The 19,067-nt window shown below is 44.8% G+C and overlaps 1 protein-coding gene across 3 annotated transcripts in view; it reads left to right on the top strand.

Annotated features, from left to right (window-relative positions):
- Positions 1-19,067, top strand: part of MDH1B (malate dehydrogenase 1B) — a 233,815-nt gene that overhangs the window by 202,051 nt on the left and 12,697 nt on the right. Inside the window, exon 9 of one of the 3 annotated variants that reach the window (XM_085648917.1) lies at positions 15,476-15,701. In XM_085648917.1, coding sequence (XP_085505043.1) covers positions 15,476-15,701 — 226 coding nt within the window. Of the gene's footprint in view, positions 1-15,475; positions 16,358-19,067 lie in introns of those variants that run through there. The other 2 variants (XM_085648915.1, XM_085648916.1) reach the window with 2 other exon arrangements.

Raw genomic sequence — 19,067 nt, 5'->3', positions numbered from 1 at the left:
TATCATTCTGTCCATTCCGTTTTCCTTGGTGTTTTATTGAAATTAAATTTAACGGACAACATAGTCAGTCTGAAACTACCTAGATGCTGTGCTCTGTAGTGTATTATTGTTGTATTACATATTTGGATGAAATAACAGAAGCAGCAAAATACCTGTCGGGCGGGACACTATGCTAAGCTCAGATTTTTAGCTTAAGTGTTTTTAAGCCACGCTCTTAATTACACCGACCATGCCCCTTTGAGAGACCCTCCAGTTTTTTCATCCCACTTGAAGCCCTGAGTGTAGTCTTCCTTAAAGGCTGCTGCCAGAAGATCCGTGTCAGAAGATTACCAGGATGGGCAGATTCCCAGAGTTCTCTACAACCTTAATAAACCCAAAAGAAACACATCATTTTAGAGGCCAGAGGTCCTCAAACTATACTCCAGGTGACCAAAGAGCGCGCCCCTGGGCAGAAAACACCAACCTCCCCCTCATTTTGCTATAGTTGAGCTGAAACTGGGAGGCCACCACATTGAATTTTACAAATTTGTCCCCTGGTGGTGGTGGCCAAGTGGCCATCCAGTGCTAGCCCTTGGGAAGTGCCCGAATCTACCTGAGGTGGCCCGAGGAGCAGAGGGCTTCCCCGGGCCTATACTGGGGGACAGTTTGCCTCCCATCTTGCTCCCATGCTGGGGCAGGTGCGCGGGAGCTGTAACAGACAGGAGGATGAAAGGAGACTCACTTGCCAACACAAATGAAAGAGTGCTAGGTTGGTGGAATCTGGTCGAGATTGCTGTGGCTTTAGGACTCCCATGCGGTCTTAATTTCTAATTTCTAATTTAAAACATTTGTAGAGCGCGGCGTACACCTTGCGGTTTCTTGGCGCTGGGGGTTGAGTAACTGAGGGAGAAAGACCAGGAAAAGAATGAGATAAGTTTAGGCGGGGAAAGCCTGGCAGAAGAGGAAGGTTTTCAGATCTCTACGGAAGGAGAGGTAGTGGGATGCGGAGCGGAGATGGTCTGGAAATGAGTTCCAGAGAGTGGGGGCCAGAAATGAGAAGTTAGACCCGCCCCACTTTTTGCGTGAGAAGCGGGGAATCTGGAGAAGAGACTTGGAGGAAGACCGGAGATCTCTTGCGGGGACATAAGGTTTGACTAGTGAGGAGATGAAAGCGGGGGCAGTGCCCTGACGGGCCTGAAAGACCATGCATCCGATCTTAAAGAGGGAGCGTTGTTTCACGGGGAGCCAATGAAGCTCCTTTAGAAGGGGAGTGGAGTGATGGTAGCGTGGAAGACCGTATACCAACCGAGCCGCCTGGTTCTGGATGGTTTGGAGTCTGCGCAGGCTGTACGCTGGAATGCCATGATAGAGGGCGTTGGCGTAGTCCAAACGCGAGATTACCAGGGCAGCTATGATGATCTTTAGTGCCTGGGGGGAGAAGAAACGGGAGACAGAGCGGATAGTTCGGAGAGTGAGGAAACAGGAGGAAACCACAGAGCTGATTTGTGAGTGAAGAGTGAGCTGATTATTGATTTTGACACCCAGTGTTTTGACAGTGGTAGAGAGGGATGGTGCCGGGCCAAGAGCGGGGGGCCAGAAAAGAGAGTTCCAGGGGCTGGAAGAACCACCAGTGAGAACCAGCTCGGTTTTGTCCGGGTTCAGTTTAAGATGGTTGTGGTTCATCCAGTCCCTGATAAATGTCATAGTTGACTGGAAATTAGAGACCGAGAGAGAAGAAGGGGATAGATCAAAGATGAGCTGGAGGTCATCCGCGTAACTGGGGCTTTAGGCCTAGAGGCTCAGGCATGCGGGGACCTTTCTGGAAATAAGGGCTCAATGAAATGTTGACTGTTTCTATTGCTTCCTGTTGCAAGAACACCCTGTTATCAATGAAAGTTAAAATCAGTGCATATTTCTGGTACGATCTTGAGAGGTTTTCATATTGTTGAAATGTTTTCTTGAAATTGAGAGGTTTATGCTGGTCTAGTTTCTTATATGGTAGCTCCTTTGACATAGCCAGCATACCTGACTTTGAGGCACATAACATGGTTGCTTACGAATATATGGGGATGTTGCATTTGTAGGGGTTAGGGCATGCTTTTGCACAAACTGTCAAGGGTGCCTCATTTTATAGTATTACACGACCATTGGGACGTTTTCTTGGTGTGCGCTCCCTGTAGAGTGTCATTTCCTGCCACCAGCCTGCACCTATTTGTTAGTTTGTGTGCATTATTTACTTTTGAGTGCAATTAAGTACTTTTTCTTTTTTAAAACGAAAGCACTGACTGGGCAGGAATTTATTAAGTGTGTTTACATTGATGAGTTCTGGGTCTCTAAGCCACAGCACCTTCCTGATTAAGCCTTACCTACTCTGCTTCACTACTAGGAGAGTTGAAATGCTAACAAGAATACTTAGTTACCACTTTGGAGATCTGCAGGTTGGGGGCCGAAGGAGCAGCAAAAGCCCCCAGTTATTACAATTGAGGCTTGTACCTTCTGACTGCTCTGGTATTTTCTGACCCAGATTTCTCATAGACGACATGTCACTCATCCCACTGCCTACATCTCTGGACTTTATGGTGTTTGGTCTCTTCTTGATTTTATGTTTATTGCATTGTCTCAGCTTATGTTATGTTATGTTATTCGGATTTATAAAGCGCACAGCTGCCCCAGCAAAGGGGCGTCCCGGCGCTGCAGCATCAGAGAACGGATCCAAACCCTAAAACAGAGGAGCGGCAAAAAGAAGTAAGATAACAAGAAAAGAAAAAAAGCTAAATATGGGAAAAAAAAAGTTTTAATCGCCTTCCTAAAGCCGGACAAACAGGTCATCCTACGAATCTGAACAGGCAGGGAGTTCCATAGCTTAGCTGCCAAGCAGTGAAAAGACCGCCCCCCCCCCCGCGCGAAGGTGTTTAATGCGGGGGACAGTAACCAAATGCTGCCCCAAGAAGCGCAGCTGACGCGCAGGAACTTACGGGATGAGCAAGCTACTAAGAAGATTAGGAGTAGCCAGCTTCAGAATCTTAAAAGAAAGACACAGCATCTTAAATTGAATGTGCTCTATCATGGGAAGCCAGTGAAGTCTACGAATAGCACTGGCAGGGGAACAGAACCGCGGGAGCCCTAATAAGGCTCTAGCGGCGGCATTTTGAACACGCTGCAGCCGAGTGCACTCCAAGCACTCGGCTTGCTAACCAAGCCGAGTGCTTGGTTAGCACCTAATAATAGAGAACTAGCATAGTCTAGTCGAGACAAAATGGCTGACTGGACAATCAGCTGGCGTGTTGGGGGATCAAAAAACTTTAGAAGGACGGTCAGCTACTAAAACGCTGCCTTTCCTTTGAAACACGCTAACAATTTTAAATGCCTTTTGCTCCTTGCTGCTAACTTTGCTGCTAATTTCGTTTTCTTTGCATCATAACTTTTGAAAAGCTATTTTATCTTGTGTATAAATGTAAAACAGTTTTTACCTGCCACATTAGTTCTGTTCGCACCCTCCGTTCCGCCACGGTCATTCCGATTGCGCGGAGAGGGTTGCCTTCATGTCGTGATTGCTTCAGGGCTCTCTCTGGGCGGCGCCATCTTGGTGGTGGCTCGCGCTCAGCTGGGGAAAGCCTTCATTTTCGGGTGGGGAACTATAAATTGCTAATGGAAGGGCGAGCGCGCAGCGGACGGTCAGCTGCTAAAACGCTGCCTTTCCTTTGAAACACGCTAACCATTTTAAATGCCTTTTGCTCCTTGCTGCTAACTGTGCTGCTAATTTCGTTTTCTTTGCATCATAACTTTTAAAAAGCTATTTTATCTTGTGTATAAATGTAAAACTGTTTTTACCTGCTACATTAGTTCTGTTCGCACCCTCCGTTCCGCCACGGTCATTCCGATCGCGCGGAGAGGGTTGCCTTCAGGTCGTGATTGCTTCAGGGCTCTCGCTGGGCAGCGCCATCTTGGTGGTGGCTCGCGCTCAGCTGGGGAAAGCCTACATTTCCGGGTGGGGAACTATAAATTGCTAATGGAAGGGCGAGCGTGCAGCGGATGCGCGCAGCGGGCGCGCCGCCAGCGCACCGAAGGCGCGCTAAAGGCAAGCCCGTATGCGCCCGTCCACGGCCGACCGGGGCCTGGGGCCCAAAACTCTGCACACCTACGGGTTTATTCCTCCTCTAACCTTAGATCCCTTTGGGGAAACTGGGCTTTGGACCCTTATATTCAACAACGGTTAGACTCTCTGGAGATTTCTAGTACTATTTGCGCTGATTGTACATTACCCTTTATTTCCCCTGTTTTGAATATTCCTAGTACGTCTAACGCATTTCCCATCCCCTTTTCCTGTACCTTACTTTCGGGACAGGAGCAGCTTTTTATCTGCTATCTCAACACTCAATCTATGGTGAAACACTAACTTGAGATATTTTATTTCTTGGAGTCCAATAAACCGGATATCCTCCTTCTATCTGAAACTTGGTTGACGGAAGAATCCAGCCCTGATATTTTAGCCGCTCTCCCAGACAACTATTACATTCTCCAATCCAATAGGTTGGAGAATAGAACTGGAGGGGGTGTGGCAGCCATAATTTCTCATAAACACAAATGTATTTCTTTCTCACCCAGCGTATACCATTAGTTGATCATCTTTTGTTTAAATTTGAATCTGATTATTCCTCTTTTGTCTGTGCTGTATTCTATCGGCCTCCGGAATCTATGCCTACCTTTGCGCAATCAGTGAGTGAAGTCATTGCTGACCTAACCATTAATTATGCGAGTGTATTGATTGTTGGTGACTTTAACTACTGGCCCAACAGTGCACAAGAAGGCCTTCATTCACGTGAGTTTACAGACTTGTTGACAGGAATTAACCTTTCTCAGCATATTAAAGTCCCTACTCACGTTAAGGGTAATACTTTAGATCAGGTATGGACTTCTAATCTAGAATTAGGCGATCTAAGTATCTCTCCCTTTTTCCTGGTCAGATCATTCGTTTATCACATTTTCTATCCTCAGTTTCCCTGCTTTCAAACCTTCCCCTACAGTCTCTTTCTTGGCCAGAAATTGGAGTCAGGCTAACATTAAAGAATACAGTTCTATGTTAATCGCATCTCAACCTCTTAGCACAGTGTCTTACCTTCACTCCCAGGCAGAAAATATCAATACCTGGTTAGAATCTGCTAGAGACAGTATTGCCCCGCTTTGCACTATCAAAAATAAAAGAGCTCATGAAGCGCAGCGCTGGTTCTCGGACAAGTTGAAGTCCATGAAACTGGCTCTGCGTCAAACTGAGCGGAAGTGGAGACAGGATTACTGTCCCCACAAGCAGCGCATATTTACTGCCGCACTCAAAGACTATAAACGCTATCATCAAAACATAATCTGAATAATTTTCTTCCAAAATCTTGGCATCCACTAACAGATCCAAAGACATTTTTTCTATAGTGGATGAACTTGTCAAACCTGATCGTGTTGTTGTCAAACCCACTCCTTCTCAATTAGGCCTGGGTGGTAAATTCCGTTGCGTTCGCGGAATTTGCGGAATTTGGGTAATTTCGCGTTCCGCGGAGAACGCGAAATTGCCCAAGAATCTGCGTTCCGCGACTTCGCGAAATTTTTCGCTTGTTCGCGTTCTCAATATGCGTGTTCGCGAGATATTTCACCCCGAGCAGGCAAACAGCGATCGCAAACAGGAAAAAAGTATCGCGAACAAGCAATTCCGCGTGTTCGCGGAATTTCTGCGTGTTCGCGGAGATTTTTTACCGTGTCGCGGAGATTTGCGTAACGCGATTACGCAAATTCCGCCCACCCCTATTCTCAATCCCTATGCGATTCACTCAATGATTATTTTATTGAGAAAATTGTTAACATCAAATCAAGCATCTGTCAGCCTCCTGCTTCTGTGGCCTTTTCTGGCCCTAACACCAACCCTTATTGCTTGGACTGCTTTCCTCTTATTACGCAAGAAGCCTTTTTCTCTTTACTCAATAGGGTTAAGTCAGGATCTCCCTCAGATAGTTGCCCTCCCTCCATTCTTCGAGAAGTTTTTCTCTCCTGTCATGTGCCCCCTATGACGGATGTATGACGTTACAACGCATACATTAACATCGTGGTACATTACATCGCGGTTTTGACAACGCAAGTCGTTACAACGACTTGCGTTGGAGGGCGCTGGACTTAGGAGTATTATAATTTACTATTCCAACTCCAGTCTACGTACAGTAGGGAAGGTGTTGGATAGTAAATTATACTATTCCTTGTCCTAGAGCGCCATCTAGCGCAAGTCGTTGTAACGACTTGCGTTGTAAAAACCGCGATGTAATGGCATCGCGATGTAATCCCCGCGTTGTAAACGATGTTTCCCCCCTATGACTCTCCTCAACAATTCCCTCTCTTGGGGTATTGTTCCCAATCTTTTTAAATGTGCTAAAGTGGTCCCTATTCTAAAAAAAACAGGCTCTGATCCCTCCACTCTCAGCAATTTTCGCCCTATTTCACTGCTGCCTTTCTTGGGAAATATTTTGGAAACCCATGTGGCTGACTGTCTCAGCACTTTTGTTGAGCAGTCATTTTATTTAGACCCCAATCAAGCGGGGTTCAGACCCAAACACTCTACGGAGTCTGTTATTTTGGCAGTTCTTGATGAACTTCGTAGAGGGGCCGACTTGAGTTCCACACAAGCCCTGGTACTCCTAGATCTTTCGGCTGCTTTCGACACGGTCGACCATGATCTTTTGGTTGATCGGGTCGAGAGCGCCGGGATCCGGGGTACCCCGTTGGACTGGATCTCCTCATTTCTCTGTGACCGCTTTCAAGCGGTTCGTCTGGCCAGTTTTTTGGCTCAGAAAAAGAGATTGACGTGCGGTGTCCCTCAGGGCTCTGCACTATCTCCTCTTCTTTTTAATCTATACATCCTTCCTTTAATTTCGGCCCTCCAAAAGAGAGAGGTGATTGTTTTTAACTATGCCGATGATCTTCAATTCGTTTTCCACATTGACTCCTCTCCCTCCTCTATTGAAAACTTTCAATCTATCATGGTATTTATTAGCAATTGGATGAGTGCCAGCCAGCTCAAGCTAAACCCAGATAAAACCGAGCTGATCCTTACGCGTGGCTCAGGGAATCCCTGGAATTCCAACTTTTGGCCTCAGTCCCTGGGATGCCCTCCATCCCTTGCGAAGTCGGTTAAAAGTCTGGGTATTGTAATTAGTAGCGATCTCTCGATGAAAGCGCAGATTAACTCTGTGGTATCTGCCTGTTTCTTCCATCTTCGAAGAATTAGCAAAATAACCAGATTTCTGACCTTTGAGGCTCGGATTCAAGCTGTTCTTGCACTGGTGATGTCGCGTATTGATTACGCTAATTCCCTTTACGCTGGCATTCCCGCTTACCAATTACATCGACTCCAATTGGTACAGAACCAAGCCGCTAGACTTGTATATGGTCAATCTAAATCTCACCATGTGAAACCCTTACTGAAAGATCTTCATTGGCTCCCCGTATTCCAATGTTGCCTCTTTAAACTAGGATGCACCGTCTTTAAAGCTCTCTTGGACCACGGCCCGGCTTTCATTATGTCTAGATTGTCACGTTATACCCCTTCTCGTGTACTGCGCTCTTCGAAGATGAATCTTCTTATGCCCTGTCCGTTTAAGCGTAAAAAACACGGTGGTCTTTGTTTTTCATTCCTGGCGCCTCAGCTTTGGAACTCTCTTCCTCCTTACCTTCATCTATCCTCTTCTTACACTCAGTTCAGGTCCGCCCTTAAGACCTGGCTGTTCATTCAAGATCATAATTAAAACTTCCCTTTTCTTTATTTTCGTTATGCAACTGTTTGACTCCACTTAGCGCCAAGAAACCGATGGTGAACATGCGCTGTATAAATGCCTTTTAACATAACATAACATAACATAACAGAAGAGGCTTAAGACCCCGTAGGAGTCCAAAGCAAGTACCGGCAACTATTTTTGTATGGTCTTGGAAAGTGAGGGAGGAGTCCATCCAAACCCCCAAATTCTTAACCACAGGCTTGGGATTAGGAGCACTGCCCAGGACACTCGGCCACCAACTCTCACTCCAGAGGCTAGCGTTCTTCCCTACTAGCAGAACCTCGGTTTTGTTAGCATTCAGCTGTAAACAATTGGTGGACATCCAATCTGCGACGGCGCCAGGCCGCCCCTGAACCTGGAGGCGTTCAGTGTGGAACCTTCAGCCAGGGCCACCACAAGCTGCGTATCGTCCGCATAGGAGACCATGGTGAGGTTCCACTGCCTGGCGACCGCCGCAAGAGGCTGAACATACAGGTTGAACAAAGACGGGCTGAGTGCCGAGCCCTGGGGCATTCCCTGATCGATGGAGTGAGTCTGAGAAAGAAAGGGGGGGCTGACACTCGGAAAGATGTATCAGTTAGAAAAGATATAAACCATTCCAAAGCCAAGCTGGCCACACCCACCTCCTCCAGCCGCTGGAGCAAAATGCCATGCGAGACCGTATCAAAGGCGGCACTGAGATCCAACAGGATCAATGCCGCCGTCTGACCGGAGTCAAGAATGGTCTGCAGATGTTCAGTCATGGCCTAAAGAGCAGTTTCCGTGCTGTGGCCCAGGCGGAAACCATTCTGAGACGGATCCATGATGTTATTAGTACTTAAAAAGTTTATGAGTATGTTATTCACAGGTGTCTCTGTAATCTTAGCCGCCCAAGGGAGGAGAGAAATAGGCCGGAAATGTTCAGGTTTGGTAGTGTTCAGTGACGGTTTCTTAAGAATGGGGGATAACCATGCCTGCTTCCATGATACAGGAACAATAGCTGAGGAGAGGGAGAAATTAATTACGGAGTCAAGAAAAAGGGAAAAGACTCCCTAAACTGAGCCGGTTTTAAAGGGTCGGCCGGAGAGCCAGATATGACTTTCCGGCTCAACTGAGTGAACTCATCCGGTGAGATACTAGGTATGACTGTTAAGGAAGGACAAGGCAGGGATCTAGAAAGAATGGTAGAAGATGGAGAGCTCACTTGTGGGAAGGACCGGTAGATGGTACAGACTTTCTCAACGAAGAAAGTGGCCAGGTCTTCACACTGCCGATCAGATGAAATAACGGGAACCAAGCTTTTTCTGGCCCTAAGATCTTTGAGGATCTTAAAAATACATTTAGCTGGATTAGGGCTGAGCTTGATTTCATTGGCAAAATATGCCGCTCGAACCCTACAGATAGATCTGTGATATTGTTTAACCAGAGCCAGATAACATGCTTTTTTCCTGGGATCATAATCCTTAGGAACTCCTATTTTTGCAATGGATATTGCTCTACATCCCAGCAAGGTGGGTGCACTAGTTATAAAGTGACCAAACCTGCTTTTTGTTCTGGAAGAAGTGGTCCTGCATACTCCTCCTTTCAGGTCTAAGAGTTCTAATATTTACTATATCTCTAAATCAAGTAATCATTCTTGCATTCTTGTTATGGGCTCCATCTCGTACTATGGATATTGATTATGCCATTTTTATATTTTTATAGTACTACGGGTTCTGTTCAGTGTAAATTGTTCCTCTTATGGTTTCTGATTCGCCATTTGTTAATTTTTCCCAAACTTGGTGCCTCTCTGGCATTGGGCTTGGCTAAGTGAATCTTCCACTTTCAATCCTCTGTTGCTCTACCTTCAGGATGATGAATGAGGTGGATCTTTATTTCTTTGCCCATTAAATGCTTTTTTGTAGCTGCATCCTCGTTGGCTTTTGGGTCTGCTGTGTTGGCCTCATGCTAACTCCATAGTCGTTGCAGTTTGGATATTCAAAACTTTGTGCACTGTACCTTTGAATTTGTTTTTTTTTTGTGTTTTTGTTTTTTAGCAAGGTTCCGCTTCACCCATCTTCAAATGATAAGGATTATGTTGTGGTAGAAGGGCAAAGTGGTAATGCTCAAATTACTTACTTATAATATTTAGTAAAAAGAGTCCCACACTCCCTCTTCACAGTCCTACTACTCTTTTGTCCTATATGTAGTATGTAGGGTGGCGCATTGATCCTATGAGCACTACCTGTCAAACTCCAGGTTGATTGTGAAAGTGTAGCCTTCGTAATCCTCAACTCAGGAAAGGTAGGAGTTAAGGTTGGTCATCTGGTCACAAGCGTTACATTTCTTTAATTTCTATATTTCTATTTGTTCGAAAACGAGGCATTATTTGTGAGACCTGCACAAACAATATGTCTACATTTGTCCTTCACTGGTAACCAAACACCCCATTGTAGCGCTTGACAATCAGAGGGTAGCGTTGCAGAGCAGTCTAAGGCTTAATCAAGAGAGGTGGTGTGGGCTAGTAATCGCCATTTACAGGTACGCAGAAATAACACTCAATAATTGATTGTCCAGTCTGTACTTTTCTTTATAAAAAAGGAAGAGTACATTTATTACGCATTGTGACACGGCATACCATTCCCACCCCTCCCGCAGGGGGGTGGTGGGGTCTAATACTACCACTCCCATGTATGCACATTACCTTGCCCCCAAATGCAGTGGGTGATCATAACCTGGAGTGAGGGCCCTTCCCACTGGCCCCATCCCAGTGGCGGCCCACCCCATTATCTCAACAAGCATTTATAGTGAAAACACCGGCCATAGTGAAACATAACCCTGACTGAGCATCTCATACTGACCATAAGATATACACCCTTAAATCACAGTGGCTGACAGTCTGGGTTGTTCTTCAACTAACGCAGTAACAAGGAAACATGTCTATGTATCCCTTAGAATGACAGGTACTTATCATATCTGATAACAGTTATAATGCAAGGTAATTAAAGCCCCTAAAAGACATCACAGTCATAATCACAGGATTCAGCATTTACAACCAGGCACCCTAGCAGGAATGTCTAGCAACATAATCCCAATTCATGTATCATTTCACCTATCACATGTGACTTTCAGTCCCCAAAAGAAACAACATTATGTAAGTGCACCACTTGTGCAATTGCACCTCTTCACCTCTAGGGAAGGTCTCGCCAAAGACATCCCCAGTTTGCCCCTTCACACCTTGGTGCAGTCCCAAACAACCACACCCAGCTGCAGAACAAAAGTTCCAGCCAGAGGTTGGTGTTGAAGCATGGCCGAGCCCTGGAGGGGTTGTTTCCTTTAAGTCCCCAGAGACTTTCCTCTCCTGTGCTGGGGGAGTCTGTGTTGCTCCTGCAGCTCCCCCTGCACCTTTATATACCAATGGCAGTGGCCCCATCCTCCTGGGGCCACCAATCGCCGAAACAAACAGGTTTCCCTGCATGCTTCTGTATGCCTTGCAAGGAATTATGGGGTGCTTTCTCACTTGGTGTGCATATCCTAGCAGCGCCTCTCCCGCTGCTCCGGGAAGAGCCTCGCTGCCTCAGTTGGAGGCTTCATGCCACGTTCCCACCTCTTTGGGGTCCGGTCCCACCTAGGCCCCCACCTTCCGATAAGTGAGGGAGCAGCTCTGGGAGCCCACCACCCGCTGCTCCTGCTGGCTCCCTGACTGGCCAGCACCCTTGCGTGCTGCTGTAGGAGCCGGCTCTTCATTCTGGTCTGCGGGCAGACACAGACAAGGCAGCCGGTTGGACGGGGGCTTTGGGGGAGTGCGGTGGCGCTTTCCCCTCCTTCCTCTTGCTGCGCGGGAGTGCAGCAGCACTCCCCCCACCTCGTCCCTCACCCAGGGGCCCAGAGTTAGGGATCCCGGGCCCTAGGGGAATTCTTCATGGGGAGCGGGAGGCGCTCCCCGACTCCCACCTTCGTCGGGGCCCAGAGTTGGGGGTCCCGGGCTATCTTCCCGGGGTGCGTGACGGCGTTCTCCGGCTTCCGTCCTCATGGGGGCGCGATGGCCCCGTAGTTGGGGGACCCGGGCCCCTGGCACCAGTTCGCGGGTGTGCGACGGTGCTCCCTGACTTCCATTTTCGTCGGGGGCCAGGGTGGGCTTCTGGAACCCCTTGGGGGCAATTTCACGGGGAGCGGGACGGCGTTCTCCGACGTTACTTCTCGGGGGCCCTGGATGGAGATCCTGGGCCCATAGGCACCTTCACGGGGGGAAAGATGGGGCTCGCCGGCATCTCCTTCTTCTGGGGGCAGTCCCCGGGACCTGACCCACCCCAGGGACACATCCAATACTTTGCGGCAGAGCCCCACACGCTTTGTCGTCGGTCTGCTCAGAGGTCAAAGGTCGCCTACCTTCTGGGGGGCATATCTCAGCCCCCAGAGGACCGATTATCACAATCTTGACCTTTTCTTGCTCCTGGTAGCCAGCTCTAGCTCCCTGGAGCAGGTTTTACCAACCTCCTTGCCTCCCAGATGGTGACTCTGCAAGGAGCTGTATTCACTGGCTCCCTGCACCAGCCTTTCACTTGGCTCTCCTTCTGGGCCTCTCTTCTCCTTGCGCAGAGGCCCACGCTTCTCCTCACTGGCCCTGGACTCCCTCAAAGGCGCAGTCAAGAGTCCTAGGACAGTCGGGGGCTTTCTCCTTCCAACTTCCCATGGCACCAGGCTCCAGCACCAGTTTTCCTCAGCAAGACCACACCCCAGAGAGAGCTTCTCTTCCTGTGCAAGACCTTTCAAAAGAAATTGGAGGGTCTGGCAGGAAGGCACTCTGCCCTATCCTGCAGCGACACATCACCTCTCTGCCCCTGCTCCCTCCTTCCTCCTTCCTGCTCAGGCCTTTGGGATACTTCAAAATGGCTTCGTCCAGGGGTCTCATGCCACATGGTCTCTGAAAAGCCCCTTACCCTGGGTGACAGCTGCTGATGGATAACCTGCAGCTTCACACACATCTCTCCCTCCTGGAGAGAAGACCTTCGCCCTTGGGAATGCTTGCACCGAAGCTCTAGGCCTGTGATGCTACAGCTTGGGGAGAAAGGTAATGATTCAAGCCTGGCAGGGTCACACCCGGCCAGGCTCTGGTTATGAGCTGAGTCAGAGGAATATGACATTTCTGGATGACCCATTAGCCGGACAGTTATGGCTTTGGACTCAGCAGAATACTTCTTTTTGCACAACTTACAGTGTACTTTGGTGCGTGTCTGGAATTTGTAGGCCCTAAGGAAGTGAAACTACCCCATGTGATCTCTGTCTTGATAGGAGAGTACTGGAGTGTTCCTAAAGTGAAACAGTAAAGCATACTGACTTTCCCTTACCTGTGTCTCCCCACATTATAAAGCCTATTCCATGTCACCATCCGACTCTGCATAATTCCTGCCACACCATTCCATCTGTACCTGCTCCAGGGCTGCTCATGGCAGGAATCTCCCCCATGCAGCCCATACACTTGTGCACACTTCCCCACATGTAACCCATCCGGTGCCGCTTACCCTGGCTGCAGCTCAGCAGCCTTCTTTCACAAGGCGGACACCAGCGAATTACACATGCAGTCTATTTCATCATGAGTTCACGTGGGTGAGTCCCAGCTGATGAGGCTCCCCCACAGTAAAAGCTAAAAATTAGGTGTTCAAAAAGAGAAAAATCCAGGCAGCTCAGATGGTCAGAACCACCTTCTCACACTATTAAACTGAGACAGTTTTGTGCCCACAAATAATAAGGATTGCGACAAGGAAGAAGAGGACTCAACCTAATGAAGGAGAGGGCTGAATGTAATGAAGAATACTGGTAGGTCACCTAGATTCTGCAATAAGCTTTTATAATATGCATACCATTTGATCACACTACACCATTGCTACATCTACATTGGTTGTTTTTCGAATTTTGGAATTCATTATTTCTATAGCCAAAGCGGGTGTTGGATGTTCATTCTGTATAGATATGTTAAAGATTATGAACATTTGAGGTGTGTGTGGTTCTGAATTCATTAAAAGGCTATTGATTTGGCTCCATCCATTGATTAATGCTACAATTTAGACATATATTTATTGCTGGCTGCGTCTGCCATCTTATGAACCAGTGCATAGCTATTAGTGCAGGTATTTGTCACTTAAAATAGTTTTCTAACTACCGTTATATCAGCTGGATGAATAAATAAGCTGCAAATGTTGTTGGGGGTGTGGGATTTTGCATGCGTAGTGTCTATAAAGAACAGGCTAAGACTTTGTATGAAAATGCAATTCTTGCCAAAGTGTGTTGCAGAGTTTGCTCTAAATGAGGATATTCAACTTTCTGTTTTCTGCCACCTGTATATCTATCTAAAGCAGAGAGGAGAATAGGCAGATTTGGTCGAAATAGGGCCCCAAGTCACTGAATTGCATGGATAATCAGTTGTTTGTTGGTGGTCGTCCTTCCAAATTAGTTTAGTTATCCAAGCAAATAATTTCTCAGTGGATAGTGACTTCCAGCACTTGTAACGATGGAACGAACAAGACTACCTTTGTAGAGATTCTTTTTAAAGAGTGAGTATCGAGAACATTCTTAAGGGTTATCGTTATTAAATAGATTTGTAAGGAAGCACTTCTGCCGTCACCGCACATGGCTCCTGAACATTATTTCCTTATCACTGGTTGGGAGGACGTTGTTTTAGCACACATTATGGTAATGCATCATGTTTTGTGGGATACCTGAGTTTTATGTGGGAGATCAATGTTTTCTCTTTCGAGATCCTTAGCAGTTGCTCGGGGTCATTTTCAAAGCATAAGAACTCCGCAGAGGATATAATATATTTTAGAAAAGGAAGTTACCTACCGTTCATGTTTTTTTAAATAATTGATACTGACCTTTTTCTGCACAGCCTGTATTAGTAGCCTGCCCGCCTTTCTTTGATAACTTCCAATTGGTCATGGACGACTTTCTGCCAAGAGGAATCAAAGAAAGTGAAAGAATGAGTGAGCCAGCACCATATTAAATATATTTCCAGTCAGTTCAGTACGGTAACCACAAGGCTGTGGCTCACATATGATTCTCCCCAGTTTGTTAAAGGTTTCTAGAGTCCCAAGCTGGATAGCTGGGAATATGTAATGGTATAATAGAGACATCAAAAGCACGTGTCGTTAGCACTAAGGCTATTGAAGGTACAAAAGGTTTTCGTCTCCTTTACTTTGATGCCTCTCTTGAGCATCCTTGAACTGCTTCATCGATTCCATACTGTCCCCCAACTTGTCTCTGTTTTTGATTAAGACATAGCCAAAGAGTTTGAGAAACTAACAGATGTTATTTTAAATAAACTTTGCCTTAGGAGGTAGATAGTGGTGATGAGTAAAAATCAAGTATTAATTGTTCATTAGATGATATGAAAGTATTTCATCACAGATTATTCTATTGAAATAGCATAGTATTAGATGTCCAATCTGTCCAGCTGTAATTGTCTTAGAAATTAACTCTTTATTTGCAATCAACTGAAGGATATAAACTGTTTGCTTTACCTATGGACTACGTTGTGTGGTGCTACTGGATTTGGTAAGCTGTCAGCTCCGCAGTATTATTTGCATGATTTTCCATTGTGCTGTGCTTTACAAATCGCCAAAACAAATACAAAAAATTGGCTGTCAGTGATAGGTTTGGTGTCATATGTTGGCTATAAAAATTGCAAATGTGTATCAGATTATTGTGACAGTGAAATCATGCTTTGTTCGCAGGAGAGAAAAATTGCACTGCCGTCTCCAGATGAAGAAAGTGAGCCTTTACCTGAGCCTGAACAAGCAAGCGATACACAACAAGAAAATATTTTCCCGGACCAGCAAGAAGCTGGCTTATTGCCAGAAGACAGTGGCATACCAACGCATTCAAGCAGTTTTCTACCTGTTTCTCAAGGGAGTGCTGTTAGAGCTTCACAGGAAAATGTCCATGAAACTCAAGACGAAGGTATACAACCAGTCCAGAATGCAAGTGTTTTACTTACTCAAAAAGAAAGTGCCCTAGCAGATCAAGAAACTGCCCGGTCGGTTGAACAAGAAAGTACCTTACCAGCTAAATCACGAAGTGCCCTTTCAATTCAGCAAGAGGATGCCTTACAACCTGACCATGATGGTGGCCTACAAACTCGCAAAGAAAGTACCATACCAGTAAAAGAAGAAAGCAAACAATCAATTGATCAAGATAATGAGTTAACAAGTTAACAAAACAGTTTTTATTAAGGTAATAAATTGTATTCAATTTAGGGGAATTCATGAAAAATCACTGTTCACTTATATATCAAATTTCACTTCTTCTTAACGAGTCACTTAATGGAAGTTTACATCTCATGTTCACCGTTTGTTTGGTCAAAGGTGCCATTAGATCATACATTTAGTTGATTACTACATTAAATTAAAACACTATTTAAGTGCATAGGTGATAATTTACTGATCAGAGACTAAACAATTTAGAATATAAATAACTACCAAGCAGATATCAAGCTAAGGCTACAAAACAAACAACTGTGCACGCCACCACTAGTTACCAGTTCTATCAGAGCAACAACATTATAAAGCTTAGTTCCAGTATCATGTTCATGAAAATAAATATTGCATTCTACTTTTCTTCAAATCGTTTGTGAAATCATGTTTTTAGTTTACAGATTGAGTACACTTCAGGACAGTGGTGCACTGGTATGTGAATGAAGTAACAAACTATAGTTTTAAATATATAAACATGTAAAAAAACAACTTAAAGCCTGATGCATTAAAGGAGTTTATAGTCACAAAACCTAAAAGTACCAGAATTGCAGGCTCCGTCATCACAAAATTCAAAGCCACAATATACATTGTGAATCTCAAATGTCTTTGAGAGGTACAATGAATACATTGTGACTCATTATGAAAAGGGGTGTGAAATGGATGCACGCATTCCTAGTAACTAACAATGAAATGCATCAATAGTTTGCTGTCAATGATCACTAACCATTAATTGATCACAAACTATTAATTGGATAACAAAAATTTAAAGGGTATGGTATCCATTCAAAAAGTGAAAGCTATTGTAAAATCTCTGACTGCATTAGGGAAATTGAATACATTGACTAATTTTCTCGATTAATAATAGTAACATGCAGATTCTCACTCAGAGAATAGTTACTATTTCGAGCATCACGTCTTTAGCCCTTAATCTTGTGAAAGACATATTACACTCATAGGGAAGAGCATTTGGAAGACTGTAAATTCACAGGTTTGAGTTGGATATTAATAAATGATTCAGGTCTGTTTGCACCATTCATTCTGAATGCTAATTCGAGGGCAAGGGCGATCTGTACTACAATTGAATTTAGACGTGTATCTGCCGGGTGAACCTACCCAACCACATGACTTATTCACTGCACCATTTCATCCCCAGTCTTTGCATTCAAATATAGAAGATGTCCCAGATTATTAATGCTTGGGTGGTATCAAACAACAAATAATTCTGATTTATACCATTATTAGAATTTGCAGTGTCAATATTATTGTTTGTCTGAAAATACAGCTGCTCTAATTAGCACATTTGCTTTTGAGAATCAAATGGGACATACATTACATTTTTTTAGATTACTTATTTTTGTGGATCAGTCTAGCTGTGGCCTTCAAATTGGGACATTACCACTGTTTATTCCGTACTAGCAGTAAATAGCCAGGCTCATTCCCATGAACTACCCAATGGGCGGGCTGGTAATACCCCTTTTTGTCCTTCCACCTCTGCGAGCTATCTCTCCGCGTCTGAGGGGCGAGTGAAATCTGCTGGACGAGACAGATCTTTGGCATGCATCATCTCCTGTTCTCAAGATATGTAGATAAGAGCTTGAAAATCCGCTTTTTGTATGCAAGCGCATATGTTGCGAGGCTTTTCTATGTTGGTGGCTTAATACTTGCAAAAATGTTTGCTAAATTAAACTTGTGCACGAAATGGGGAAAATGGGTAGGCTATTAAAAGTTTGCTAAAGTCCTGATGGAAAAGGCCAACTAGTTATAATTATGCATGCTTCAGATATTTTTTGTAGTTTTTGTAAGAAGTAGACTTAGGGTATTTGAAATGAAACCTGGGTACCTTTGCACATCTCTACACATCTTCAGGATTTGGCCACATTATATTCTGATATCTACACACATTTAATACGTCAAGTCATTTGTGGAATCAGCCAAGAAATAGCCATATTGGCCATCCTGTTCATTCATTGAATAAAGCTGTTTTAAATAATGTGGCAGCTTTTTATTCCTAAGAATTAATCAATTGCTTTATTTGCATGACAAAATGAGGTTCTTGTAATAGTGGCTGCAGTGTGAGGTATCTGTACATCAGAGATAGCAAGATATTATTTTTATTGACGTGAAGTAAATGTCAATGAAATTTTAGTTTAAGATCCTTCAATTTAGTTATGAATATAAATATATGTATTCCTTGATACTTTTTGTTGATATCTTAGATTTTGATTGTCAAGTGGTGGTGATTAGTTAAAAGCACAATTTTATAACAACCTTTACCAGTTTAAAATATATTATTAGGTTTGGACAATTTATAATAAAGGTCTTTATAACAACAACACCCTTGCTACGCAAACAAACCATTCATACATTTTCTAATTCCTGATCCTAATATAATTTACTAAGAAAACAATACACATAAAAACGACATTTTCATATCTGCAATTCTTTACAATGTATGTGTTTGTTTAATGCAAAACAAGGAGAGAGCGAGGGAATGACGGAGTGCGTTCTTGTCACCAGTTCAATACTAATCTAAACAATGTGGACAAACCCATTTGAAGAAACTCACTGTTGTGGTAAGCTGTCTCATTTCTCTGTTCTCTGAACCATTAGGTTTTCTTAAAAGATCCCTCACACACCAACCTAGTTGGTGTCATGCTTCATCATAGGGGTCCCAACCGGGGGGCCAAATGCCCCCTGGTTGTGCTACGACGCCTGATTACAGCGGAGCAGGTGTGGTGTAATTTGTGTGAAGTAGTGTGAGTTAGAAATATCTCTGGGAATCCTTGCCTGTTATATTTATTAATGACGGCCCAGGATATGGTTAAAAGCTGATGGTGCAACTAATGGAGGGATTTGCTCCTAGTTGTCTATTAAAGTAGTCTACATGTTTTAGCCCATAAAAAGGTGAGTATAAAGGGCTGTCTTCAGGACCAAGTGAGTGAAATGTGAGTGGCAAAAGAATGTGCCACGTGAATGGTGATTATCCTACACACGCGCTAAGGTGTGTGGTAATAGTTGTTGGTGTCGGTATACTTACAGACACTCAGAAAGAACACTAGATTTGAGTGCTAGG

Source organism: Triturus cristatus, chromosome 3_2 (genome assembly GCF_964204655.1).
Source record: "Triturus cristatus chromosome 3_2, aTriCri1.1, whole genome shotgun sequence".
In the NCBI taxonomy this organism is placed as follows: Eukaryota; Metazoa; Chordata; class Amphibia; order Caudata; family Salamandridae; genus Triturus; species Triturus cristatus.
This window is presented reverse-complemented; position numbering and strand designations above follow the sequence as displayed.